The 27750-nt window shown below is 29.4% G+C and overlaps 3 protein-coding genes and 1 non-coding gene across 5 annotated transcripts; 1 reads left to right on the forward strand and 3 right to left on the reverse strand.

Annotated features, from left to right (window-relative positions):
• Positions 1 to 119, reverse strand: LOC134828250 (5S ribosomal RNA). The gene has a single exon (XR_010161880.1). It is a non-coding gene; the product is annotated as a 5S ribosomal RNA (ribosomal RNA).
• A 1083-nt stretch (positions 120 to 1202) lies between these two features.
• LOC134837458 (uncharacterized) lies at positions 1203 to 4169 on the reverse strand. The gene is made up of 4 exons (XM_063852833.1): positions 4109 to 4169; positions 3830 to 3890; positions 3306 to 3473; positions 1203 to 3246 (listed from the first exon to the last, which is right to left on the reverse strand). Exons 1-4 carry the CDS (start codon positions 4167 to 4169, stop codon positions 1203 to 1205), a joined length of 2334 nt encoding a protein of 777 aa, XP_063708903.1.
• Positions 4170 to 4758: 589 nt separating this feature from the next.
• LOC134838526 (uncharacterized) lies at positions 4759 to 6585 on the reverse strand. Its single transcript, XM_063854072.1, has 4 exons — positions 6425 to 6585; positions 5678 to 6361; positions 5457 to 5615; positions 4759 to 5399 (listed from the first exon to the last, which is right to left on the reverse strand). The coding sequence occupies exons 1-4, from the start codon at positions 6459 to 6461 to the stop codon at positions 5239 to 5241; spliced, it is 1041 nt and encodes a 346-aa protein (XP_063710142.1). The 5' UTR covers positions 6462 to 6585; the 3' UTR covers positions 4759 to 5238.
• A 14118-nt stretch (positions 6586 to 20703) lies between these two features.
• On the forward strand, positions 20704 to 23671 carry LOC134833215 (uncharacterized). 2 transcript variants are annotated; one of them, XM_063847460.1, is made up of 10 exons: positions 20704 to 20834; positions 20897 to 21077; positions 21335 to 21524; positions 21593 to 21848; positions 22053 to 22247; positions 22320 to 22661; positions 22715 to 22871; positions 22934 to 23091; positions 23150 to 23264; positions 23321 to 23671. In XM_063847460.1, the coding sequence occupies exons 1-10, from the start codon at positions 20804 to 20806 to the stop codon at positions 23505 to 23507; spliced, it is 1812 nt and encodes a 603-aa protein (XP_063703530.1). In that variant the 5' UTR covers positions 20704 to 20803; the 3' UTR covers positions 23508 to 23671. The 2 variants fall into 2 exon arrangements, with proteins under 2 accessions (XP_063703530.1, XP_063703539.1); XM_063847469.1 differs by having other exon boundaries at positions 22940 to 23091.
• Positions 23672 to 27750: the final 4079 nt, after the last annotated feature.

Below are 27750 nucleotides of genomic sequence, written 5' to 3' on the forward strand. Positions count from 1 at the left end.
TGCCAACGACACGCGGCGTTCCCAAGCGGTCACCCATCCAAGTACTAACCACGCCCGATGTTGCTTAACTTCGGTGATCGGACGAGAACCGGTGTTTTCAACATGGTATGGACGTTGACAAAAGCAACAGAGATAAGTTTCGTACTCATTCATGCAAAATCGCCAAAAATTGTATGAAAATCTAAAAATATCTTCTAATTTTCTGTTCATCGAATATTCATCATTAGACAAAATTTTCACCGATTTTATGGGTTAGATTCTCGTCGGGAACGACATTGGAATTTTTTTATTTAATTTTTTTTTTAAATATTTCTTATGATTTTTAGAACCAAAATAATCATAAAGCTCCAAAAATTTTTTAAATCCTTTTGTTCTTTTTTATATAAGAGCAATATAATAAAATGTTGAATCATGGTAAATGTAAAAACCATACTTTTAAATCTGAAGGTGTTGAGAAAAATTTCCAACATGATTAGCGTAAAAAGGTTCAACTCATAATTTTCATCATTAATATTTAAATACAACTTTCTGCTACCAGTTTCATTTTTGGCTTTATGTTAATTAGGTTTTTATTTTCTATAAAACTTCATGGAAATGTTTTTTTGACAAAGTTTTGTCACACCTTTTTTACATCTACATAAAAAGACAAAACTAATAATTGTGAATTATTTATTTTGCAGGGGTTTCACATTAAATCTGAGATCAAGGCTATGCTCAAAATGTAGCAAAGAAGGATGTTATTTTAAATTTATGCAAAGCATGCAAAAATGTTTGGAAATTTAGTGTGAGTTGATTTTTTTAGTAACGTATGTATAAAGAAAATTTTTGTTTTGATAGCGGTATTTCGAAAGTATATTTACTAAATTTAATTTTCCGGTCCATTCAACTGTGTTTCGATTTCAATTGTTCAGAATTTACAACATGCTTTACAACAACAACAACAACGGTTTTATTATTATCGCCATCACCTTTGAGAAACATTATCAGCATCCCTCTTTTATTCGTTTTCGTGTTTTTTTATGTGATATTGATTATTTTCAGTTGTATTTTTTTTGTTACAAGAAAAAAATTTTGCGACATGGTAAATTCAGTTAGGAAATGAGTTTAAAAAAAGAATAACTTTTGATAATAATTGTGTTTTTTACAAGATTTATTTCTCTAAATTTGTAAAACTTGACAATTTTTGATAACTATTTGTTTTTTTAGTTGAATTCTACACTAGAGGTTCGACTATTTTCAATGCTGTCAAAATCCTGATTTTTATCGCTATGATAATTTTCTTCTTGATTATCATATTGACGGCGATCAAGAATTTTCTCAGATATGACTCCTTGAAGTCCCGGCTTTGAACGCATCTGTTCATTGATTATGAAACTTTTTTCTCTGAGGAAATAAACTTTGCCGTTTCCATCGGTTTTAATTGGTAATAACTCGGTGCACACGTTCCGTGAAGTGTAATAATCTTTTTTATTGTTGCGAAGTAATGAGTGATGACTAGATGGTGTGCGTGGAGGTGCTTCAGATGAAGAACTCTCATCGACTTTTGAGTTATGATCGAGACTTTTGCTGGTTTTCAAGTACCTACGACGCCGATTTCTCTGATAAAACGGATCTTTTTCGCTTGCTTTTTGATACTGTACCTTCGGAATGCGAACTCCCCACTTGGGACGATCTTGAATGCTGTCAAATTTCTTCTCTTTCTTTACGATTGTAGTTGTTGTTGTTGTCATGGTTGTTTCTTCCTCGGTCCTGCCATTTTCATACAGAAATTTTTGACGTTCATTCTTGTGATTGACTGAAGAGTGACACATAATGCGAGTTCGTTCATGACTGAATTTAAAATGACAATATTCGCAATCAAATTCTGTCTGTATACCGATTTCGACGGTTGGTTTTTTAGAAACTTCCTCAAGAGTCCTCACTGGAGTCCTCATTTGATATTCCACTACTGTATCAATGGACTGCAGATCATCATTTGTTGAAGTAGCGACATCGAGTTTGGTGTCGCATGGAAGTATTTCCTTAGTAAATGTGCCTTCATGCGGAACTACATGAGTTTCCTTTTTGGGTAGCTCACTGGAAGCTGAATCTGGGCGGCATTGGTCATCTTGTGCGGCTTCTTTCTTAGTAATGATGCTAGCTTGGGAGATCTCCGAAGGTTGGGGAGACATCGAATTAATATTGGCCATGCCGTAGTTGGGATACATTGTGAATGGATTCGGTTGTGTTGCTAACATTGCGTTTGGTTGGGCAATCATAAGCAATTGTACATTGCCAAAGTTGCCCTGAGGTGCAAGACCGAAGAAATTTTGTGCAAATGGCATTGGAACGACTGGAATCACACTTTGAACTTGCAAAGAGATCCCATCAATATCCGTTGCTTCTTGTTTTTCTGGCTTCTTTTTGACGGCTAATGCGGACGAAGACTCGTCTTCCGTAGATTCCTCCGTTGTTTCCGTTAAATTTTGTTTTCTCACGTGCTTCAGATGTTTCTTCTTCATTTTTATTGGCGTCCCAATTAGAATTTTCTCACCGTCAGCATCCACTTCTGTTCGATTCACTTCCGAATTGTTCTTTGATTTATCATCCAAACTAAGTTGCCTTTGTTGGGAGATACTATCATGTTCCTGAGAAATATGCGTTTGTTGAATATCAGTGGGAAGACTAGGAGATGGTGTTCTAATTAAGTTGCGTCCTCTTCGTTTTTCCTTGTCCACCTTGGCCTCTAAGGCGGCCTTTTCGATGGCTTTACGCATCAATTCTTGTTTTTTCAGCTCATTTTCTTGTCGTGTCCGTTGAATTTGTTGCTCAAGTTCCAATCTTTCTTGTTCCTCTTGCAATTGTTTCAATAATCTTTGCTCTTCGATTCTTTCCTCCATTAACTGCTTTTCACGCTCAATTTTCTTTATCATTTCCCTCTCTTCCAGTTGTTGCTTTATTGCATCTTGCAGCTCGAGCGCTTTTTTCCGTTTCATTTCACGTGCTGCCAATACAGATGGATCAAGAGGAGTATTTTGTCCTCGTACGAACGAAAATGAGTCAATGGATTCCGTTTCGCAATCTTTCATATTCCTTTCTAGCCATCCCGGGCCATCTGAGAGATTTTTTGCCGAAAGATCTTTATAAAATGGGTCATACAAATTCCATTTGGCACGCTCTTCTTTGACGCCACGACTGTTAATGGATTGTGGATATGAGAGAACTGACGCGATTGACTCTGGTGTCATTGAACGTCCGCAGAATGATCTAAAAACAAATTAAAAAAAGTTTTAATTTTAAAACAAAACCTCCAAATTTTTACTTACTTAAAATCCGTTTCGTGTCCTAAATCAGAATCAATAGACACTGGTTTTTTTGTTTGTCCTTGAGATAGTATTTGTTTTTGATTTGTTAAATTTTCGCCGGAATTTCCGCTTGACGGGTGAAGGTCATCACTCGTAAAACCCGAATCATCAGATTGCTGTAGTGATTTTCTGTCATGATATAAATAAAAATTAGCATAACAAACAATCAATACTATTACCGTTCCATATAAAAATCTAAAATTAAAAGTTTTCAATACCTATCAATGGGTGGTAATGTAGGATTTCGTCGTTTTATGAGCTGTTCTTGATTGAAATTCGAGTAATTTTTATATTGTTTTTCGCTTGAAAATTGACTTTGATATGATACATTGTTTTCATGATAGCTTTTCGTTACATCAATACTGAGAAAAAAACAAAAAAGCACATAAACACATAAAAAAATACACCGGTACACAAAAATAGATAATACTGCAATTTACAGTATAATGGAAAACATCAGCATCAACATAAAATAGGTTATTTACCTAACATTTGTCATTTCGTGATTTTGTTGCGAGTATATTTGATCCAGTTTTGCCATTTCGTCTGCAAATAAATAAAATTTAATATTATTTATACATTTAAATATTTTTTTGCTGTATGTTTTACACAAAAAATGAGAATAACGGAATAATTTTTACCATTTTTCTAGAACAAAGTGAATTTTTCATACTCCTTAAATAGTAAAAATAACTATTTTATTTACACACGCATACAACCACACTCATAAAATAATTAAATAAAAAGTAGGTTAGATCACTCACCTTTCTCGCGTTTCCACTGAAGGCGTTTTCGATCCAGCAGAGACATTTGTCTGAAGCCCATTTTGTTGTCAATAAAGTAAAAATCAAAATTAAATTAAGGTTTTTTTTTAATTATTTAATAATATTTCACTTTAATTCAACTTTTGGAAGCACTTTGTCCAAGGAATAAAAAAAATACTAAAACTCAAAATGCCTGTACAATCTTTCACAGTTGAAAAACGAATGGTTGGAAAATGCTGAAAATATTGGAAAGAGCAAAAATGTTTGAGGCGTTACTAAGCAATCGAATACACAAACAAATTATTTAGAGTCTTTTGGCATTTTTGTATGCCCATTCTTGGGAGTTCGATTGCCCCAGAAAAAAATTTAATGTCAATGTTTATTCTAATTAATATTTGTAATTAATATGTATGTACTGTGTTTATTGTAAAAATATAAAGTAACGTACGTCTATGTCCTCATTTTCATTTGTATTGTCAAATTTTTACTTTACTTTATGAAAAATGAAACGTTGGAAAATAGTAGGGTAGTTCTGGGATTTTTTAATATTTACGCGAAATGAATAAATAAAAAATTACACATTTCAATTGTTTTATTTTTATATATTAGCACATCTGTAAGAATTTTGAATAAAATTTATTTAATTCGAAAATTTATAAAACAAGATAGGCGATTTAATTTAATAATTTCATTTTTTTCACCATCAAGATTTTTATGAGACAAAAATATATTTTGTTGTTCGTTAATATTTTTTATGTTTTTGCATAATAAAAGATGATTTTTAAATTGAATTTTTAATTTAGCTTAAATTCTTTTCAAAATTAAAAAAAATCTTATTTTTAATCTAATGATTCATTAATTCTTTTTAATGGACATTAATTTAAAAAAAAATATTTTTATAAACGATCTTTAGATCATTTTCATGTCATTTTACATTTTATTTCCGTCCCAAAAATTTTTCGATAAAATCGCAGAGGGGGTAACAAAAATTGAAATTAATAAATTTAATCGCCGTAATAAACACAACCGTTTGTACAAGAAATTTAAGCTAATTGTTACGAATTTTAAAATTGTACATTTTGATTTAGTTTTTTAAACTAGGCACTCTTTGAAAGGCGAGTCTCTACTTCTCACTCAGTTAATTTCACGTAGACTTTCACTCTGGAAAATATACGTATCGATTCCTCAAGTTTTGTCAGCTCTTTCTCTATTTCGATTTTTCTGTTTTTTATTCGCAAAGTTTCCGAAGTCATCGGCATCTTGTTCAGTTCCCAGATCAAAGTGTCGAATCCTGTTTGAAAAAATACCATTTTATAATTAAAATAAATAATAAAACTACACTACCTACTTTTTTTCGCAATATCTAGAGCTCTCAGTCTATCTTCATCGGGAAGTGGAATGTGACCCTCGGGGCAGTTTACATCAATTACTTCGGTTTGTCTTATTATACTAGCTAATTCTTCTTTGCGATCTTGCAGATATTTTGGTACAACGCCCATTTTGTAATCTAAAAAAAATTACAAATTGTGAAATAAAAAGTGAATTTTTACATATTAATATAATACTTACTTGGTGGAATGTACAAAGTTTCACGTTTTGGATAATCGTGTTTCATGCACTTTCTACCGTCCAGCACTGGTGACTTTATAAGACGGCCTTTTGCATCCGATTTGGGATCAGAGAAATGTTTTCGTTCGAACTCAATATCGTTAGAGACATCTCCATTTCTGCTTTCTGTTTCAGACGGTATTTTGATACTGACAGATTTGCCTAGGGAATGTGTACTTCCTTCTTTTTTTAGAGATCCGACCAATGGGGCACTCTCCGTAGTGCGTTGCTTTGGACTAAGATTCGTACTTGAAGGGTATCGTATGATGGTGTCTTTTAGAAAGCTCTCCTCTTTTGTGTCTTCTTCAGTCTGTATTCCCTGATCTCGCACAGTTAAATTCGACATTGAACTTGAAGGCCTAGTATCACTGTGTTTTGCTGGCATCTCTGTGAAATTCTGTCGTCTCGGGACTACGAGTGGCTTCCGCATTTGTGGTTTCTTTCCAACAGGAGGCACTTCCGATTTAGCTATAAACTTGTCCTTGTGTTTCGGATTCACTGTTGTAATGAAATTCGGTCGTTGTGTAGCAGAGCCATTTCGACTCGGGGAACGAGTGGACAATTTGTGGATGTCATCGCAAGACTGTTGCATCCGTTTGATGTTGACTTTGTTCTCTCTCAGGAAATTTCTCCGTGGAACCACCTCTTTAATTATTAAAAAGACAAATCAATAACAAGCGGTATGACAAACAAAGATAATTAACGTACTTGGTTCGGCAAAAACGCCTTTTAAAGTTTTGTGCATGTTTCTTAATTCCTTTCGGTAATAACTTAAAATTTACGCTATAAAACCGTAAAATTAGACAAAATGCTTCTGTAATCTAACTTTTGTTTGACATTATTTGAAAATAATTTAATACTATCCCATATCCCTGTCGTTAAGTAAACAATTATTCGACTGACGGCTACGATTTTGGTCGTAAGTTTTCGAATTTGCTTCTTCTGATTCTGATAAGGTATTTATTTTTGACTGAACGAACGAGCTTCGTTCAAATTTTCAACACTTTCTAGACCGTTAAATATATTTTTTTATAATTACTTATTTAACGGCTTGCTCGACGTGAAGTGATTCCGAGCTGCATCTATATAGTGCATAGACGATCAACAAAAATTTTCCATCTGGATCGTCGGGAAGCCATGTCATTCATATCCAGTATGTTGTTGAGCTTCCAAGATACGTGAATTCTGTAACGGTGTCTCCGATCATTATCGTATCGCATGTCTTGCTGCCGAAGCTGCCCACCGGGAACTGAACGGGAAGAAGCGTATTGATCTTTTCACACATTTGTCCAGCCTGTTTTACTCACATTGTAAAGCTTTTCGTTCGTTGACTGTTCTTGCTGAGCTGATTTCTGCTGAGTTTCGACCTTGTCTAGGAATAGGGATTGTTAGGGAAGGTGATGATGGCTCAAACCAATACGTCAGTAAATATTTTTTTATGAATTTCATATTTTTTATTAATACATTACATAAATTCCAAAATCACTAAACATATGTTTGATATCTTTTGGAAGAATATATTTTATTTATTTATTTATTTTTTTTTGTTAAAATACTTGAAATAACTTTTAAAATAAAATACGAAAAATATTATAGGAAAGTTCAAAAATTTTGTCGGTTTTGAAATACTGAAAATTTATGTAAATATGTATTTCAAAACATTTGGTGCAAAATAACAATTGCATTCGTCTCATTGGAAACATTGGTGTTCGGAATGGAAAAATCGGTGTTCGGAATGGAAAAATCGGTGTTCGGAATGGAAAAATTGGTGTTCGGAATGGAAAAATCGGTGTTCGGAATAGAAAAATCGGTGTTCGTAATGGATGTGTTTATTTTGAATAAATAATTGTGTTTATTTAGTATTATTCTTTACTTGACCCTTTGCCCCAGTTTTTCATACGTAATTGGTTAATGTTCATTCATAAGTGCAGTTATTACTTTATAACGGTTAAAATCCAAAGATTCAAAACATCCCACGCATCACGTATAGTATCGTTTACAATATAGGTAATGATATTTATTGTACGTATAGCTAAAATGCATTCAAAAATAAACCAATACATGTGCAATGTTTATTATGTACGAGAAATTTTGAATTAGTTTGTGGAGAACTAAATTAAAAATGCTTTGGTCTACGCGTTGTTTAATTCGATGACGAATCATCTCTTGTCTCCATTACCGCTACATGCTAACTGTCTACTCTGAATTCTGAAAATTAAATTCTCATTTCTGTATACGACGGCATGGCTTATACGGAAACTCACTTGGACAGCAGCGAACACATTGAGTAAAAGTTTCTCTGATGCGGTGTATTTTGCACGCAGCTATGTGTATTGTTTATATACTCAACAAACACATGTACTTTATTTATCAGTGTAGTCTTTATACATAAGATACGATGTAAGCTTATGGCAATCACACAAAATTTCAACTAAAGTTAGTTCAGTTCTGACTTTAGCCGTGTTAACATTATATTTAATTTAATCATCTCTGTTTTTATTTTGCTATAAATATAAAAAATAATAATTTTATTAAAAAAAAACAGTGCATAGTGTAAAAGTAAAAATCTTTTTAAATGTACAAATGAAAAAAAGGTAAAAGCAAGGTACAATTTTTGTAAAGTTAAAAATAAATGTTAATACATTAATGAAATTGCATTAATATTTTTAATAGCTTAATTTTAGCTCTTAAAAATAAGCTTATAAAAATTAAAGAAATTCAAGTAATTTTTGTGAAAAATTAAATGATTATATTTTTAGCTGCTTTAGCCTTTTAGTGTAATTAACCGTAAAATACCTGATATCTCTTTATCCTTTTGATTGAAATATATTTTTTAAACTCAGATTTCAAAAAAAAAAAAATTAAGTTGAGATGAACACAATCGCCTCGAAAATTTCTTTTTGTCAAAAATAATATAAAAGTTATTTTTTACTACTGTTTATAATATATAAATATATAACGGTTGTATGTATTCAAAATCAATACAAAACCAAATCGATATGTTTTCATTATTTTTATACATACCCATTTGTAAAATTTTATTTGTATATTTCCATTCAAAAATTTCTCCTTTAATACAAAAAAAAAATAATAATTCGATTTTATTTTTATTATCCATTTCAGTTGACCACTATATCTTCGTATCAAATCAAGATGAGGCTAAATTGAAACTCGAACAGAAAAGGTTCAAATAGTGTTAAAAAATATTGCAAAATATCAACGTAAAAATTCAAATCAAAAATCAAACATTTGATTTTATGGAAACTATTTAGCAACAAAAAATTAAAAGTTTACGTTAATAAAGCAAAATAAATAAAATAATATAAAAAAAAACAATATATTAGTGCCTTTTAAGTTTTATATATAAAGTGCATAGAATTATAATTATTGTGATGATAAATATTATATTTTAGATAAAAAAGCACAGTCTTTAAAAAACATTGTAAACAAGCATTTTCACATCAATCCTAAAGTGATATTTTCGTTTAGATTATAAAAAAAATATTAATAATAAAGTTTAGTGAGAGATACCTGTGATTGATGAAACAAAACAACTTATTTTAAATATACGCTAATAAATGATCAAAAAGATAAAATTATACGCTGTTGTAAGTTTGGAAAAGGCAACAAAAAAACAAAATATTATTTGAGGCTGCTGGCCCACTGCCATGATTATTTCCAAGGATTTATTTCTTCTGGGTGAACAGGATTATTTGAGATTGCCAAAAGAAGAAAAAACGAATCGCAAAAGCGCTGCATGCAGAAAAAGCATGCCCCCAAATGATTCTCGGTAAGTGTTTAATTTGATCATTCATCAATGGTAATGTTCTTCTTATAATATACACACAGACAACATGGTTACTTCGAGAATTCTGACTAAAATATATATACAAATGCGGCATGCACAAAATATTAGCAAAAAAAACCTATGAACACTGTGATGCAGACACAATATTTTTTTATAAATATATATTTTTATGCAGACATAACTTTATTACTGCAATCGGTTTTGAGCTTGTCCAAATGAGACTCCTCGTTTGAGTTAACATTTTTGTCGCCATACAATCAATAAAAAATTTTAAAAACAATTTCTTAAATGATTAAAAATATAAATTATCACAAATTTTGAAATTAATTTATTAAAATCAGAATTCGACGTGACTTTTAACAAAATATTCCAAAATGTAGTTGCAAGATTGTTCTTCGACACCATTGTTATAACTCTATCATTTGGTTTGTGTTCGAACAATAATATATTTTAAAAAAATGTAAAAAAAAACTCCATACATCAGAGTCCTCGTGCATGTGTGTGTGTTTGCGTTTTTTTGTACTTATGTCGTCGTCATCATCGTCGTCGATTTACCAAAACGCTTCAGTATGCTGAATAAATTATTCACAAATGCTGTTTGAACGTATATTAGTAGTATCTTTATATATCACAACAATATTTTTCAAGTTCACATGAAGAACATCCATAGATCATTTTTGTGTTTTAAGTATTATTGCAAGATAATTATGCATTCCTCAATCAATTATACGCGAATATCAAAAGAAGATATAAGCGTTTAACATGTAACTGTGTGTACGAGTAGATATGATACGAAAAAAAGTGTAAGCAAAAATAGTTTCATTTTGTTTTCTTTATGTCTCGATGCAAGCAATAAAAAAAACGTGAACAAGAAGACAAATGAATCTTTTATAAATTGGGCCGCCTAATTACTTCAGCACCTCAGGGCACCGCATTTTCTAAGGTTGTTTTCGTCAGTTCTTGTGTCTCTTTTGATGGCCCTCTGGGCATTTGAGTTTGTATATCCTTTACAATAAAAATGTTGTATCGATAGAATTTGTACATTGTTGTAGCTTGCAAATATTTCAGACTAGAGTAATTATATTTAGGTCCGTCTTTGAATTGAATGAACAAATTAAGAACTGACACAACATAAGATATTACCCTTTTTATACTATTTCCGGTTTAATTTATAATATTATCCTTCTTCGCCACATTTTTGTGCAGTTGAACATGAAAACAAAGTGAACGTCTGCGAAAAAAAATACGCAAAGTTGTCGCACTTTTGTATTTCCTGTTTTCATTTTTATTATTATTATTATTATATTGTATGTTTTTTTTTATTTTATTATACAAGGTGCATAAAATACTTTCTTATAAAACCCGGGTTAAAATACAGTTTAAATGTGTATTAAAATAAAAAAATACTGGGTTTTTTCTTTGCTCTTGAACCCTTTGAAACAGGTCATCTACCCTTTTTCCTTATTTTTTTTTTGTAATATGTTTAGGACTTTTGTTTTAGTTTGACTTGTGAACGAGAAAAACAGTTTTTGTCTGGGAAATAATTTAATTTTTTGTTCATTTAAATTTTTTACACACTTTTAGTGGTATAGTTGCTGAAAATGTGTTATATTCGAACTGCATGTTAGTCATTTTTTTTTCAGTATATCGAAGTATGCATGTGCTACTACTACAAACACTAACGAAATATTATATTGGAATCCTTTAGAAAAGATGGTGATTGTGTCTGTAGTTTGTTTATGACGTGAAGTCAGCAGAAAGGTACTTTTGTACACTTACACAAAACATGAAAAAAAAACATACGCAACTATATGAATGAAACAAATGAGGTATACAAGAGAATGGCAGTTATTTTACCATTAACAATCATCATCATACAACGCAAATACAACACACTATATACTCCCATATGTATTTCTTCTGCATGTTTATTTGTGCATTTTTCAATATTTTTAAATGAGTATTCGTTTTACTTTGTACGCAAAAGACCTGCAAACGAGAATTTTCGGAAAACAAAATAAACTGAATCATTTTTTCATTATTAAAAAGGAAGTCACCAACGTTAGACAAAAGATTTATCTTATCTTACATGTCTATAGATATATTTTATGCACGTAAAAGCACTTGTTGTGTTGTGGTAGCAAACATATGATCACCAAATTACGTTCTACCTTTTTTTTTTGCGTTTTTATATAAATTTTTTAATATCATGTCGAAAAAAAAGTAAAACAACCTTATCGTCTACATTTTTTTTTGTATTAAAAAATATACGTTGTATGTGCTTATAATGTATAATCTCAATTACATTCACACATAAACGGTGTACAGAAATATTTTAAAGTACAAAAATCGCCATTTCATACTTACTTACACATTTACTTACTTTAATTTCGTACATATGCATGTGTTTTACATTTTTTAAAAACGCAGCACGCGCTCACGTCTCACACAAATACAGTATAAAAAATTACAGTGTCAATGACCCATCTCTTCTGTATTTAATCTGTACACATATTTGTTGGTATATATGAATAATACAAATATATTTTTGTGTGAATATAAAAACTATAATAATAAAGTATATGTTTAAGTGTTTATAAATACGATCGTGCACTGTATATTAAAGAAAACGTTAATGATTAAAAGTGAAAACTATCAAAAGTTCTTGATCTTCACTAGAGCTTAAGAATTATGTCATTGGGTCAGATATAAAATAATAAAACGAAATACCTTTTCTTTATTTTTTGTCATTTTTTTTTTTAATTTATTCTTGCTTTGTGAGTCAAATATTTGTAGAAAATTTATTTGAGTTGACAGTAATTTGATATCTAAAAAAACTAAAAGTAAGCATTGAATATGAAATTTCAGGAACACAAAATTCGGAAAATAATAATTTCTCAGCTATAGGCATACCTATTTAATTTTTTTTTGTAATTCGATAACCTAAAAGAAATGTTCAATGCTTTCATTACTTTTTGTTTTAATATAATTTATTTTTTAATTGTTTCAATAAAGATAAGAATAAAATACAAAAATTGCATTCCTAGCAGATTTTATTTTTTAACCGGAAACAGAAGAACGTCATACTTTTTTTTTAATATTTTATACTTTAATTTAAATCAGCAAGAAAAAAAAACAATTTCCCCTCTATTGATAAATTTGCAAAAAAAACTTATTTAACGCATCTTTTGGTAGAAATAGTCAGCATTATTTGTTTTTTACAAAAACTCTTTGTTATATAAAAAATTAATAAATCTACATCAAAAGAATTTACAATAATTATTGTTTGTGTTACCAAAAGTTGCAAGCGAAAAAGATTCAAAAATAATTTCAAGGTCAATATTTTTAATATGTGTTTGAAAAGAAGACAAAAACGCAGTTCGACAGCCACGCGTGATTGATGTTCTTTTTGCTGGTCTCATTTTTTTTAAATTTTCGTACGCTTTTAATACTGCATCCATTAATTTCGTTCTCTTTAGTCAGCATCTTTGTTCTGTAAAAAAATATATTTAGCGATTAAAATTTTTACACAAACTTAATATGCTTGCTCTTCTAAGTGCTTCGAAGATAAGGAAATCAAGGCTACTAAAAAAATATATGACTATCATTATCAGTAGAATTTTAACCAACTCTATATTAAACTGATAACAAGGCGACTTTTTTTAACAAATAAGAATTTTTGATGACTTTTGATGAGCAAAAAAATATGATGCTTAAGCTGTTCTGTTTAGGAGACAAGTTGTTTTTGTATTAATTTTTAAAGCATCATAAAAGATTAGTTTTACACTATGTGATTATTAAAACAAAACATACAAGTATTAATATAATGGTAATGTGCATATATATTTGTGCAATACAAACAGAACCCATATGTGTGTATCATATACAATAATAAAGTACAATATACCCTTGCTCACTGTCACATGGTTTTTATATAAATATTTTAAAAGTATATAAATATGGTATAGTAAGTGGAAATTTGCACAACAACAAAAATGTCAGTGTCATTGAACCTTTCAAGGACCATTATATATTTAGTATTATTATGTTTATTATCATAAAAAAGGACAAAAGAAATACAAAGAACATCAAAAATTAGGGTCCTAAAACATCTAAAAAATAATTCCAATGTCAAATAATTTCTTTACAATTAGATTCCTATTCTTTTGGAATTGGTACAACTAACACACAGTACGTGTATTATATATATGCAAATATTCTAAAATAACGCCAAAAATTGTACCGTTAATTTTATAGTATTCATGATATTTAAAAAAAACATGCAGATCATTCTACATTTTGATATATAATAAAAAAACAGATAAAATATTTTTTTTTATATAAAATTAATAGATTAGTATAGGAAATGATTTTTTAGCAAGGTATTTGGGTTATTTGGAGCTTATACCTATTACAGTTCGAATCGATATCTCTTTTAAAATGTATATCATGACTAAATTTTTATAAAGATGTGTGAATATTTTCAGTTTAAAATAATAATTATTTTTAAATATTTTTAAGTAATTAACACAATTATTTTTTAAAATTATTATTATTATATTGCATAATAAGAAAAAAGTTTTGGAGTTGTTTGTGCTTAATGTTCGATGCGAGTGCGAAATAATGTGCTATTGTCTTGCCCCTTTGCGTACTATTGTATTACGATGTTAAAGTAGAGCAACAGCAACAACATAAATGAATATAGTATTACAACATAATAATAAAAAAAACAGATTGAATACATATTATGTTCGCGCACATAAACACGCTCAAAGGGCTTTAAACTAATTCAAGTTCATACTATCCCTTTTTAGAGAGAAAAAAAAAAGAATGACAAAACAGAGTAGTTTAGATTTACCATTTGGTCCAATATGTACACCGCAGTTGTTCATCTACCTTTGCCAACTCAAGAGGTAAATTTCGTTGTTCATGGAAATTTTCGTTTGGGAGATTGTAAACAAAACAAGTGTCAACATCGAACAGTGATATTTATAAACGAACTAAACTGGACAGTCAACGACCATTGAAAACACCATTAAACGATAATATGATGTAAATTTTCTTAATGCTTTGTAAAAAAAAACATTCAAATTTATTTTGTATCGGTGGTTTTATGTTATATCTATAGTTTTTTTTTATTTCTTATATAAATGACAAAATGCATATATTTTAAACGTTTTACAAAAACTTTCTAATCCAAAAGTATTTCGTAAAATAAAAAAATATGTATAATGAAATTTTCGACTCCTATCTCTCTCAAAGATGTTTTGATAACTTTTTTCGAAACCCAAGTTGTTGAAATATAATAGTGTTACGACTTTATTGGTATAAAAATTATCCTTGACATGTTGTTGACACAACATACGCAGTTTCGGTTTTATAAATGAAATAGTTGTTTATTTGTTTTGAATTATAGTTGTTATTGATAGTATCGAAAATATTTGAATCTTTTTGAAAAAAAAACTGAATGTGGTTAAAAGTCACAATTAAAAATTGAAGAAAATTGTTAAAACTTGTCTTATAACTGTACATATGAGCAGCGACCGGATTCTTACTTTTTACATAATACACTCAAACGAGACAAGTTAAGTTTGGATAAGTACGTAATTGTGAAAATTATGTACATACAAAAAGAATGTAGGACATGATAATATTGAGTCTCACAAAACACATGATATAACATATAAAGTAACTTTGCTTACATGACGACTGGAACGTAGTACATGCATATTTTTGAAAGAACTTAAAATCGTGATTGTTATAAGAATATAATCATCTTATTTTTTTTTTAATATAGAGCAGCGTACAAATGCTCACCACAGACATACATTTAAATATTTATTTATAGATAAAGTTCTTTGCTCTTTTCAGATGCTGATTATTATTTTTTTCGTCTGACTCTCACCAATATTTATTATGGACGACTCAAAATTCTGTCTAAAACGTAATTTTTATCGGGACAAGTTCAAGCAAACAAAACAAAATAGTTAAGAAAATAACACGCATGCATTTTAAATTGCTCAATTTCATCAGGCATCCATTCGAACTTGGTTTATTGTTATAAATTGCCAACAGGGATCTGTTTGGATAACAAAATGTGATTCAATTCTAAGAATTACACGATTCATCGTCAACTTCTGCTATTAGTTCATAATAGTTCATTTATATTGATATAAATGATATATTTACGAAAAGATTATCTTTGAATGTACTTTGTCATTTTGATTTAATCTTCCAGAAAAATTGGCGATTCTCGCGTTTCGCGAGTTTCGACAAACTTGTTTGTTTTCGTTCTACGGACAGACGTGTAGTCTCTATGACTAAATTTTTTGTTTAAATTACTTATTTTACAAAATAAAGCTATGATTGTCAATTAGAAAAGTGACCTTAAGGTCAAAAAAATATACAAACAAACCAATTTTTGAAATGTTTGCCGCACATGTATCTATCCCATAAAGACAATATTATATAAGCAATTGAATTATTTTGGTATTAAAAACAACCCAAGAAGATAGTAGAGTAATTTTGTGCAGAGATGAGTTAAAAAGTATTCAAATATTAACTACGGCACACAGTGCATACCATTGTGGCAATATGATTTACGGAAAGTATTTAAATAATTGAATTCAATAAAAAAATATTTTAAATTGTATCATATCGAATAATGTCGATGAACTGATTGTTTATGTATTAATTTAATTTTCAAAAGTTGAATATTCTTTCGAATCAATATTTAAATGTAAAACTTTAGAAGAAATATTTTATTGTATTTACTCCCAATTTTGTCTTGAGTCGTAATTAACTTATCGAGTAGATTTTTGACTGTAAATCATTGGAAGGAAATTTCCAGCTAAATGATCACGAGAATGAGCGTTTATTGTAAACTATGCTATAAAGAAGATTTGTGCTGCTTTATAACTATGCGAAAAAGAAAGAAAATATTGAACGAATAAACACAAAAATAATAAAAACAACATCTAATATAATTATAAAAGCGCAATAGTAGTATAACTTGTAGACACTTGCTGACACACTAACCCCGTGACGTCACGAGAGCAATGAACTCTGTTTTCTGTTCATGCTTCGCACACTACTTTTTTAAAGTTATACATATAATATTATTTCTACATGATTGTAGACGTGTGAATTCTTCCTACATGCATAAGTCTTTTTTTGATACCATGCCGTAGTATCTATATTCTACATACACTACATCAGCAAAGGTATGCACAGTGGATTTTCTTTCGTGTCCAATGTGATTTTTAAAAATATTGATAAAATTACTGCATTATATAACATGTACATTTTCCTACAGACACATCAACAACAGAAAGAGAGAGAGAGGAGTCATCCATTTAATTAATATGCATTTGTGCTAGATAAAATTTCCAGTTTCCAGCAAAATGAGAGCTGCATAGTTTTCGCAATCTATTTAGACTACTGAAAGTAGACATCTGAAATGAACTTGAAACATAGTTACGTGATGGCAGACACTTTTTTCATTATACTTGTGATTCGCGATGATAAGTTTGTTATTGTTTTACATCAAACCTATTATTTCTAGCATATTACATATGCTCTAAAACTAGTTTTGTGGAGAAAAAATATTAATATCAACTGACCGACTTTAAAAGCTGTATAAATGCGCGCATCATCATAATAACAACAACAACAACAACACATCTTGTTGAGAACTACACGCTTTTTTCCTTTCGATTACATTTGGTGCATTATTTGTCAGATCACGAGTGAATGGTATAAAACTAATTATATTTGTGTACCCTAATTATGCGAATTAGCTTTCAATCGCTGGAGTCTTTTTGAAAAATACAAAAAACACATCAATTGATTGTGTTTGTTTAATGCCACACAGCAGACACATGCACTGAAAAAAAAATAAAACGACGTGTGGGCATACTCTATATCTCATATGTTGCTTTTTTCATTATAACTGAATTGCATTTTGTGTATAAAATTGTCTGTTGTTCAATCAGTCTAAATTTAGGTCTTGTTGGTCACGCGTATACATGCATTCTCTTTTTATTATAACATTTTTATGCATGTAGTAGCCAAATGTGTTGTACATATGTATATGATTAAATTTGGTTACTACGTCAATCAAAAAAGAGCGGAGCACATTTTGAATAAAGTTTTATCTTCAACTCGAAAATTGTGTACTTTGGCTCGAATTTCGTACAAAAGGACAATTTCGAGGTGAAATAAATATTTCCTGTGAAAGTTGACCCAATTCTCACCGTCATTTGCATTAAATAATAAAAATCACTGCATTTATTCGCAAATGCAAGATGAAAAAGCCAGATATACAAATTTATTATTACAATAATTTTGATGAAAATTATCATTATTATGGTACATTTAGTTCATTATCAAAATCTCAATTCGTAAATTGAATAACAAGACCTTATAACAACATACAGACCCATTTACTGCAGACTCAGCTGGATTACCCACAATTGTATTTTGTTGCAAAAAAGTGTGCGTTTACACAATATAGGTCACTCAATATTTGATATACTTAGTATTTCTTATGTGTACCTAACGGTTGGAATAAAAAAAAAGTTGGAATAAAAATTCAAATCAAAAATTGTAGATGATTCGTTGGTGGTGTATCTTGCTTACTGAATGCCTTTCCAAAGTTTGAAACTAAAATTGCATTAGCGTCGCATCTTTTTTAAACTGCTGTTCATACAAATGCAGATAATGTAGGTCAAGCTTTAATTTAAAACTAATTTGTGTATTTTTGAGACGTCTCTAACTTTTAACATACTTTTTTGCATACAATTTTTTTTCATGTTTTCAATCAAGTTAATTAAAAAGATTTCCAAAATCTTTCAAATATTTCTTTCTTTCAAAAGTAAGAAAACGACGGTGATCGAAATGGCAGCTCATAAAAGAAATTTTTATTTTCACATTATGAAATACATTATTATTCACTTACTGGACTGGTCGTTATAGCTATATTGTCTAGTGGTTGTTGTTACACATGCTCTTACAACAAATTTATTTATTATTGTAATTTCTATTTAAAATAAGGAAAATATTAAAGAGAGTTCAAAGAAACTGTTAATCTTTCCTACATGTTTGCTACATGCATATTACAGTATTAACAAATAAGAAAATATATTCACATTGTGTAATTTACATGATATGATAAGAGTTCGTTGCACTGTCTTGTTATTGTTGTTGTTGTTATTTCGCACACAAATGCAATGCAATGGCTTTTTTACAACAAAGTGAAAGGTTTTCTCTGTTATTATCATATTATGAGAATATAATTTCTTCCTCGTCACGGTATGCGGTTTTCATATATATTGTCGCAGTTGCTTATGCAGTCAATTTATTTTATCGTGTACCACACATGGTCACTTTATTTGTGCATATTGTTTTATTATATTTTATCTTGTTGGCAAATGGCAAAAATTTAACTATTAAACATATATGAGATTATTTACATTTTATTTTGCGTTCTGATAGACTGGCGATTATCCAATAAATCTGCGGGGCATTGAACGAGGTCCCTTTTCAAGGTCAACAGTTGTGCAAATAAGGTTGCCAAAATCGAATGAAAAATACCAAAAAAATAAACTAGATCTTTACTGCACTTTTTTAAATTTTGCTTAGCTCAGTCGCATAAAAGAATTAAAAGCAATAAAACGTCTTCAATATTTACACAAAGATATCACTTGATAATTTTTATGATTTTAATATCAGCGTAAATTAGTGAAAACAAAAATAAAACAAATTTATGTGGTGGAATCATCTTTCAAGAAACCGAAGTTTTAGATATCAATTGAGTTTACCGAACGACGGAAAAAAATAAAAAAAATATAAACAAACGTTTGATTAAACAAAGATGATTGAAACAAAAATGTCAAAGTGTTTCAAGTTACACATAAATATTTTAAAATCAAGGAATTAGTTTTCAAATAGTGCTCATAAAAGTTGATAAATGATACTTAATAAAAATATTTTTTTTTGTAAACAGTTTTAGATCGATCTAAACAAAAATTTTTATTCAAAATATTTAATATTCAAAGGTTCTAAATTTAGTATACCTAAATTTGATTTTACATCAACAAAAACAAAAATATAATCATAAATAAATATAATAAAAATATAAAAATTGGAAAAAAAACTTCGAAATAAATTTGGAACGCAAATTTTATAAAAAAATATTATTTCGTTTAAAAAGATGTAAAAAATAAAAAGCAATGAACACACCGAGTTTTATGTGAGTAAAAGTTTATTAATGATAGTGTTCTGATTATTAGGATATGTTATGTGTCCAAATAGCAATTCAAAAAAAAAACAACAATATGAGTAAAGCAGATTGTTTAATGACAAATATTACACTCTATCTTGTTTATTATTAATATACTTATGTACATACACACACCAGTTAATAATTCTGAAACTCATTCATACAAATAATTTAAATAACCATGCCAATGACCTCTTATCAGTTCTATACAGTTTTTTTTTGAGTATTGAACCTTGGACATGAAATCTAAAACAAGGTTTAATGACTTTTTATTGTTGTACGTTGTGCTCTCATATATTTATAGCACTCTAATTATTGCTATATATAATATCGTGTACCTCCATATCATATCTATTCATTTAGGTATTAGTACAAAGTTTTTTTTGGGTTGTAAAAAAACTATACTGTTTTCAAGGTCGCAGTAATGTACGAACTAGGTATCACAAGTATTCGTATTATTAATAAAATATGCGCGCTACCACAGTTTAATAACCGAATTGAAGAAAATTGTGTATTTATCGATTGAGGACTGCACGCCACACACATGGTAAATGTACATTATTACCTAACTATATGTGCCTATATTTATAAGAATAACACAAGTAATGTACCAATAGATGCCGGCTTGCATTTTGCATTGCATACAGACATAGCCGTGTGTAGAACAAGGTCAGATGAGTGCACGCTTATAGTTTCCTGTTTCGGAAAATATTGCATTTACTCATGCATTTTGTCAATTTTTCGGCAATAGTGCGCAAAATATGTATGGTTATCAACGAAAATAATTGTTTCGATTTTTTTCTGTTTAAAAAATTATTCTACAATTAATACTAATCCAATATTTTTATTTTTTTATCATTACAGAGTTGAACATACAGCTTTGACGTTTCCATGTGAAGCATCACGTCCATTGCAGTTACTTTTCGAAAATATATGTGTAAGTGTACACAAAAAACAAATATTGAAAGATGTGAGCGGCATTGTAAGACCAGGCCAAATGCTGGCGGTGATGGGACCGTCTGGTTGTGGTAATATTACAATAACATTCTTAATGAAGTGCAAAAAATTCAAAATTTGGTAATAATTCTAGGGAAAACAACGTTGTTGGACTGTTTAAGCGGACACCGACGGCTTGACTCAGGCTCAGTACGCATCAATAGAGAAAGACTGTCGAAGAAATGGCGAAGACGAATATGCTACGTGCTACAGCAAGATATTTTTTTCACTGGTCTAACTTTAAGAGAAACTTTAGATTATACTGCCATGTTAAGGTTTGTTGAATTTTTTCCCAGGATCGAAATTTATTTCTTAAAATATGATTATCAAATTTTTTCTCAAGATATTTTTAAAAAAATCCCAATTAAAATCTAAATTCAATTTTTTAAAGTTATTTAATAATTTTATTTATTAAAAATACAAAAATTTTTTTATCGTGATATTTTGAAATTTTCCGGAAAATGATTCCACTTTTTCCATCACCGTGCAAATCTACTTTTGAAAAAGTTTTAATTAGCTCATTTTTTTGCAGATTACCAGAGAATATGCCTAAGTCTGAAAAATTAAGATGTGTCGATCACATTTTAGAAGTATTAGAGTTAACATCGTGCCAGCACACAAAAATAGGTGACTACATGAATCGTGGGCTATCTGGTGGCGAGAAAAAACGTGCGAATATTGCGCAAGAACTCTTGACGAATCCATCGATTATGCTGTTAGACGTATGTAGAACGTAATAAAAAATAAATTTGAGTTGCTGATTTTTGTTTTTTTTTTTTTTGTTTCATAGGAACCAACATCTGGACTCGATTCACATGCCGCTTCCGAAATAATATCTTCTTTGCAGCGATACGCAGCGCAGGAGAACAAAACGGTTGTTATGACAGTTCACCAGCCATCTTCACAAATGTTCCATTTATTCGATAGACTGTTGCTGCTATGCCGAGGTCAGACGGCATATTTTGGCGATGTGAATAAAGTTATTGACTTCTTTCAAGACATTGGCTTTCAAATGAAACCTCATTATAATCCTGCTGATTTTATCTGTAAGTCTGATTTTTTTACAAGCACATATTTAGTTACAATTTTTTTTTTTTTGGTTCTTTCGTGTGTCTGTCTGCCCACGTGCACAGTCATGCATAAATTAAAATATAATTATTATTGATTTGACAGATCTTATTGCCTTCCACTAAATTACTTTCTTTTTTGCTTTACTTGTTTTTTTATTGCTCGCACACCAACAACTACAGTGGAACAAATTAAGTCGTCTCCTGAAAATAGAGAAAAAATATTAGCAGCGGCACGCAACACTCGTGTTTCCATGATTCCAAATGATTTGAATGAAATGAAATTTTATTCAAAAGAGCATAACAGTATAGTAGTAGATGAATTTAACAAATTACACAACCTGATCAATAAAAACGATCATAAAATTATGACTGGAGGTAAAACCTTTTCATTTTTAGTACATATATAGTGTTATGTATATCAAGCTTTTATTTTTCATGTTGTTACAGACGACACCGGATTTGAGATAGATGGGAAACATCTGTGGGTCGAAACTCATTCGCATTCCAGTTCGACGTCGAGCGATAGTCAAGACAATGAGTTTCCATTTGGATATCCGACTGGGTTTGTCACGCAGTTCAAAGTTCTTTCCAAGCGGAATTTCAAAGATGCTCGGCCTCGAATGCTTTCCAAACTGAACTGGCTACAGACTGTGGCTCTGGGTATTATGGCAGGCTTGTTGTGGTATCAATTACCTCGCGATGAAGCTTCCTTACACGACATACAAGGATGGATGTTTTTCTCGCAAACGTATTGGATGTTATTTGCCTTGTTCGGAGCACTGAGTTCATGTAAGCTGAAGCTCTTTTTTGACGTGGTCCAAAAATAAAAAGATTTTTTACAGTTCCGCCAGAACGGGAAGTTATTTACAAGGAGCGAAGATCGGGTGCATATCGACTCTCAGCGTACTATATAGCTAAAATGGTTGGCGAATTACCACTTGTTATTGCACTTCCGACCATTTACCATTTAATTAGTTATCCTATGATGGCATGCACCGAGTAAGTACTCCAGAACCACATCTTATAATGGCATAAAAAGACAATTTTAGTAATTTTCCTAGTTTTAGACCCGTCTTATTCCTAATGATGTTAATGTTCTTACTTCTGAACACAATCGTTGCACAAAGTGTTGGCTTTTTCATTGGAGCTGCGTGCATGGATATGAATTTAAGTATTACACTAAGTGCGATTTACACACTAGCAACGCAGCTCTTTGGAGGTATATTATTTTCTTGAAGAATCTTAACTAAAATAAAATAAAAAAATTTAATTGACAGGATATTTGTCCAATCGGTTTCCACCGTGGCTGGAATGGGTTCGTTACACGTCGATGATACATTATGCCTATCAAAATATGCAGATTCTTGAATTCACGAACGGCCCTAAAATAACGTAAGTTGTCGTTAAAAGATTTAAAGCTCTGTACTTATTCACTTATACTTTTTTAGATGTGCTGAGCACAGCAAGTTTGAAGAATGTACCAATGGAACACGCTACATACCAGTTGAGGCTATCCTAGAAACTAGTGGCTGTTCGTCACCTCTGTGGTTCAATACGCTAGTTCTCATTGGTTTCTTGCTCGTATTTCGCATGTTGGGGTATCTCGTTTTACGATATGTTAGGTGTCCAAAGTAAACTCCTGATATTTTAAATCTAACATACTATAAGATAGTATAAATAAATTACTTTGTTATAATTTTTTATTATATCAATTTTATTATTACCTTTATTATATTGTAACAATTATTCGCAAATACACATAGTATATACCTATTAATTATGATATAATAATACTCCTTTCCAACGAAATATGTTGAGTTTTTTGAGAAATTTTAATAAAATAATGTTAAGGAAAAATTTATATATTATACATTGAAGTATACAAAAAATCCATAAGTTTTATTTTCATTTTCTACATATGGACCAAAAACTGTTCCTTAAATTGTATCTTACACATAAATAAAAATTCAAAAGACTTAAATTTAAATGTTCGGCCTGAAGACTTTCGATTTTTCATACAAAAGAGAAAAAATAAATTATTAAATTTAATACATTAATTATTTTAATTATACATATATGTAGAAAACGGTGCTTCCTGTGATCAAAACATAATAAATATATATACAAGATTGACTATGAAAACAAAAAAAAAAGATTAAGACAGCCTTTTTCAATATCAAAATACAATCAACGCCATGTTTCTTGTTATCAATATGATGATACTGGCTATGTTAAATTATTATGATAATACATCAAATTAAAAATATGTAAACTAAGTTAGATGATAAAATTTAAAAAAAACACGATTTTACATTTAAAAAAATAACTTTATATGTAGGATTAAAAGTTAATTATTTTTTTATTATCTTCGTCAATACTTAGTAGATTCGTTTTACATTTTATTTTATACCTATAATGTAAATGATAAGCATGTGATTAAACAAAATAATGAAAAGATATATAATGAACAGAATATAGCTAATAAATAAAATTTTAATACGACGATCTGCTTTTTATATAAAAACTATTGAGAAAAAAATTCATCCTTGTCTGAACCGAGCTTTAAAATTTGTATGGAATTGAGTTAATTTTTTATTATATTATTAATGATCTTTGGTAACAAAAAAATTAAATTTCGTGAGTAATAGAAAACATTTAATTTCTAAAAGATCGAATGCGATCCCTCTTTGGTTGTAATAGTTCTATTAACTGCAGCTTAGGTGGGTTTTGAAATATATTTTGAGATCGGCCAATGTCTTTAGTCTGTTGAGCAATGAATTTCATACTAGAACTAAAATTCATACTAAAACCAAATGTTGTCAATCGCGGGAATTCTAATGAAAAAATCGAAAATGTATCCGTAGCAAGCGAATTAACGGCTAAAAAATTCAAACGAACGCCATCTGCAGCTCAGTAGAAAAGTAAATTTATCAATTTCAACCAACTCAAAATATAATTAAATTAGCTAAAAGGCGATTTTACAAAGTGGGAACGACCGGTAGTTTATTAGGAATCAATTAAGATTTTTAAAATTATTTATATTTAATTTAATTAAATTGCGTGGGTTCTTACTTATCTTTTTGCAAAAACCTTAAAGTCCTTAATTTAATGGCTGAAAGGATAAATCTATTATCTCTTTATTCTAAATTCCATTTCAGTTATATTAAGAGTAATAACTAAGACAAGTTTTGTGAGCTTTATAATAATGATCATAATGTTCAATGATTATAATATAAAATCATTTTGTATATTTTTTTTTCTTATAGGTTTTCATTTTTTCATTTGGTATTTTTTTTTCTTTTAATAAAATACGAATTAAATGTATTTGATCATTTATATAAAAAGTATAAATTTAATAAAAATTAAATTCCATTCAATTTGAATTCATATTCAATTAGTTATAAAAATTTTGATACATTTTATAAAAATTAACGATCTTAAGACTTTTAACTATATTTAAATAGATTCGGAAATGATACATGAAAATTTTAAAAGTGCTCAGGAATTTCCTTTAAGGTCTTATTAAAATACTTAAAAGAAAAGTAAGCAAAACATGATTTGATTGATGAAATACTATCCATTCCATTGAATGTAGAAGAACGGAAACATTAACGATGAATGTCATTAAATTCTCCACATTCCATCATTTTACTCAAATCAAAGCTAATAATTTTTGTTTATTCGAGTGTGTTTTATAAACAATAAAATCAAAACATAGGATTCACATGACACCACGCTTTAGAGTCTTGCGATTCTCTTTCATACAATAAAAATGCTTATTTGAAGCGAAATTTGATGAAATGCAAAAAGTAAATAAATAATGGAGAGCTCAAAGTGCGATAATAAAGTTATGGTATCATTTGAGAATTTGAAACGAAAATGATATTCTGAGGAGCTGCATAAAAATTAAACAGAAACAAAACAAACACGTAATATAATAATGATAATAATAATAATAAAATATACACACACAGTGTTCAAATAAATTTATACGGTAACCAAAGAACAAGCTTCAACATACATTACACTTCTTCATTATTATTTCTTCTTCTTATTATTGTTATTACGAAAACGACGCGACGACGACGACGACGGCAATACATTTTACATTACATTATATATGTGCTGATGATGCATAAGATTGTATAAAAAACAACAACAACGTCCATAATATTATATTATACATATATGTGTGTATATACAGTTTATTAACGAGTTTGACACAAGCCAAGCGGCACAAGCCAAGAAAACCGTGGGAAAGTAGTCTTTGTATAAATCCCAAAACATACTATACATATTTATAAGTCTTCTTGTATTATTATTTTATGGTCGACAAGCACAACACTCAATATATTAAATTCAACGTGAGCCGTACGCTATGTGGATACTGCATACGAAAACGTGGAGCATTGAAGAATTCAAGTTGCGAACGATGGAGTCTCGATTTTATTTCATTATACAAAGGAATGTATTTATTATTATAGTGGGACATACCCACATTATGTGTACGATCTGCTCATGGATGGAATATGTTAAACTACTTTAAACACCAGATATTTGCACATCTAAAGTAAAAACAAATAGAGCCATTACAGCTTCACGAGGGGTAGTGACGAAGTACAACAATTTTAAACTCATAAGTCTATTTTTTTATTTTCAATAATCAGTTTTGTATATTGTTTCACACACACACGACACATGTTATGCGGTACATTCATAGAAACTCGTAGGTACACTTGTTGATTTTTTGTGTGTTTGAATTATGTTATTCGACACTTGTTGCTACCACTACTGCTACTTTTATTACGCACGTCTATGCAAGCTCATTTGTATAGAGACACTTGTTTATATGCTTTGTGTTTGATTGAATAAATAATAATAAAAATTATCATAATAATTTTTATGGATTGTATCAACAATTTGCCATATCATAATGCTTTGTCATCACTTTTCTAGTTTTTCTGATGCGGACATGATAAATTGTACATATCGTGAAGCTTTGGGTTCGTAAAATATATTTTCTTTTTAATGTTTCTTGGAATTTTTTTATCATTTTTGGCTCTAAAATTCCTTATCTATGTTTTTATCTCATTTTCCTTTGTGCCTTTGATTCGTCGTCAAAATATTTACTGATTATCATATAGTTTGTTTAATCAGCTACCGCTTGTCGTTTTCTTCATTTGGTATAATCCGAGTTTAAATTAAAATTAAAGATAAAACATGCAATTAATTGTTTAGCATAAAAATCAAATCAAAAAACATACATATAAATTAATATTAATGAAAGCGTCAATAAATAAATGATTGTTATGAATTGCATGTTGTGAAAAAGGAAGATTGCAGGAACAAAAGAGAACGGAAGATGATAAAATGTTGCAGTTTTTTGCAGTTACAAACAATACATTCAAAGAACAATATTTAAAAATGTATAAGTCATTCATGAGAATATTTTTTTTGTTCTGTAAAAAATAATAACAATGAATTTACATCGAATTTCAATTAACTGTAACATAAATAATTGAATTAAATAATAAAGCATTTAGGTGAACAAGTAAAAAATCTAGATGAAAAACGCAAAGAAAATTTTTTGAATTTAATTTTTTAAGCAAATTCTCTATACCTGAAAAATACGTTAATAAAACCTCCGACTGAAATTCAAGCGACTGAAATTTTACGGAAAAAGTCAATAAAATACAATTTTTCTTTGAATTAATATTATATTTTTTTTTTAATTTTATTTCAATTATAATAATTAATAAGTTTATCTATAAAAACTATATAATAAAAAAATTAAGGAAATTTCAAGCTAAAATGAACATTTCAACTTTGAAAACTTTATATATTTTATTTAATCACAAAATATAGAGTAAAAATTTTT

This window comes from Culicoides brevitarsis, chromosome 1 (genome assembly GCF_036172545.1).
Source record: "Culicoides brevitarsis isolate CSIRO-B50_1 chromosome 1, AGI_CSIRO_Cbre_v1, whole genome shotgun sequence".
Taxonomy (NCBI): Eukaryota; Metazoa; Arthropoda; class Insecta; order Diptera; family Ceratopogonidae; genus Culicoides; species Culicoides brevitarsis.

Coding starts and splice junctions, on each gene's coding strand:
- LOC134833215 (XM_063847460.1), top strand. CDS start 20,804: ATGCTGGCGGTGATGGGACCGTCTGGTTGTG. Junction 21,849..22,052: donor TAATCCTGCTGATTTTATCT/GTAAGTCTGATT, acceptor CAACAACTACAG/TGGAACAAATTAAGTCGTCT. Junction 23,265..23,320: donor ACGAACGGCCCTAAAATAAC/GTAAGTTGTCGT, acceptor ATACTTTTTTAG/ATGTGCTGAGCACAGCAAGT.
- LOC134838526 (XM_063854072.1), bottom strand. CDS start 6,461: ATGCACAAAACTTTAAAAGGCGTTTTTGCCGAACCAA. Junction 5,616..5,677: donor AACTTTGTACATTCCACCAA/GTAAGTATTATA, acceptor AATTTTTTTTAG/ATTACAAAATGGGCGTTGTA. Junction 5,400..5,456: donor TCTAGATATTGCGAAAAAAA/GTAGGTAGTGTA, acceptor TTTTTCAAACAG/GATTCGACACTTTGATCTGG.
- LOC134837458 (XM_063852833.1), bottom strand. CDS start 4,169: ATGGGCTTCAGACAAATGTCTCTGCTGGATCGAAAACGCCTTCAGTGG. Junction 3,891..4,108: donor TCAGTGGAAACGCGAGAAAG/GTGAGTGATCTA, acceptor ATTTATTTGCAG/ACGAAATGGCAAAACTGGAT. Junction 3,474..3,829: donor CACGAAATGACAAATGTTAG/GTAAATAACCTA, acceptor ATATCATGACAG/AAAATCACTACAGCAATCTG.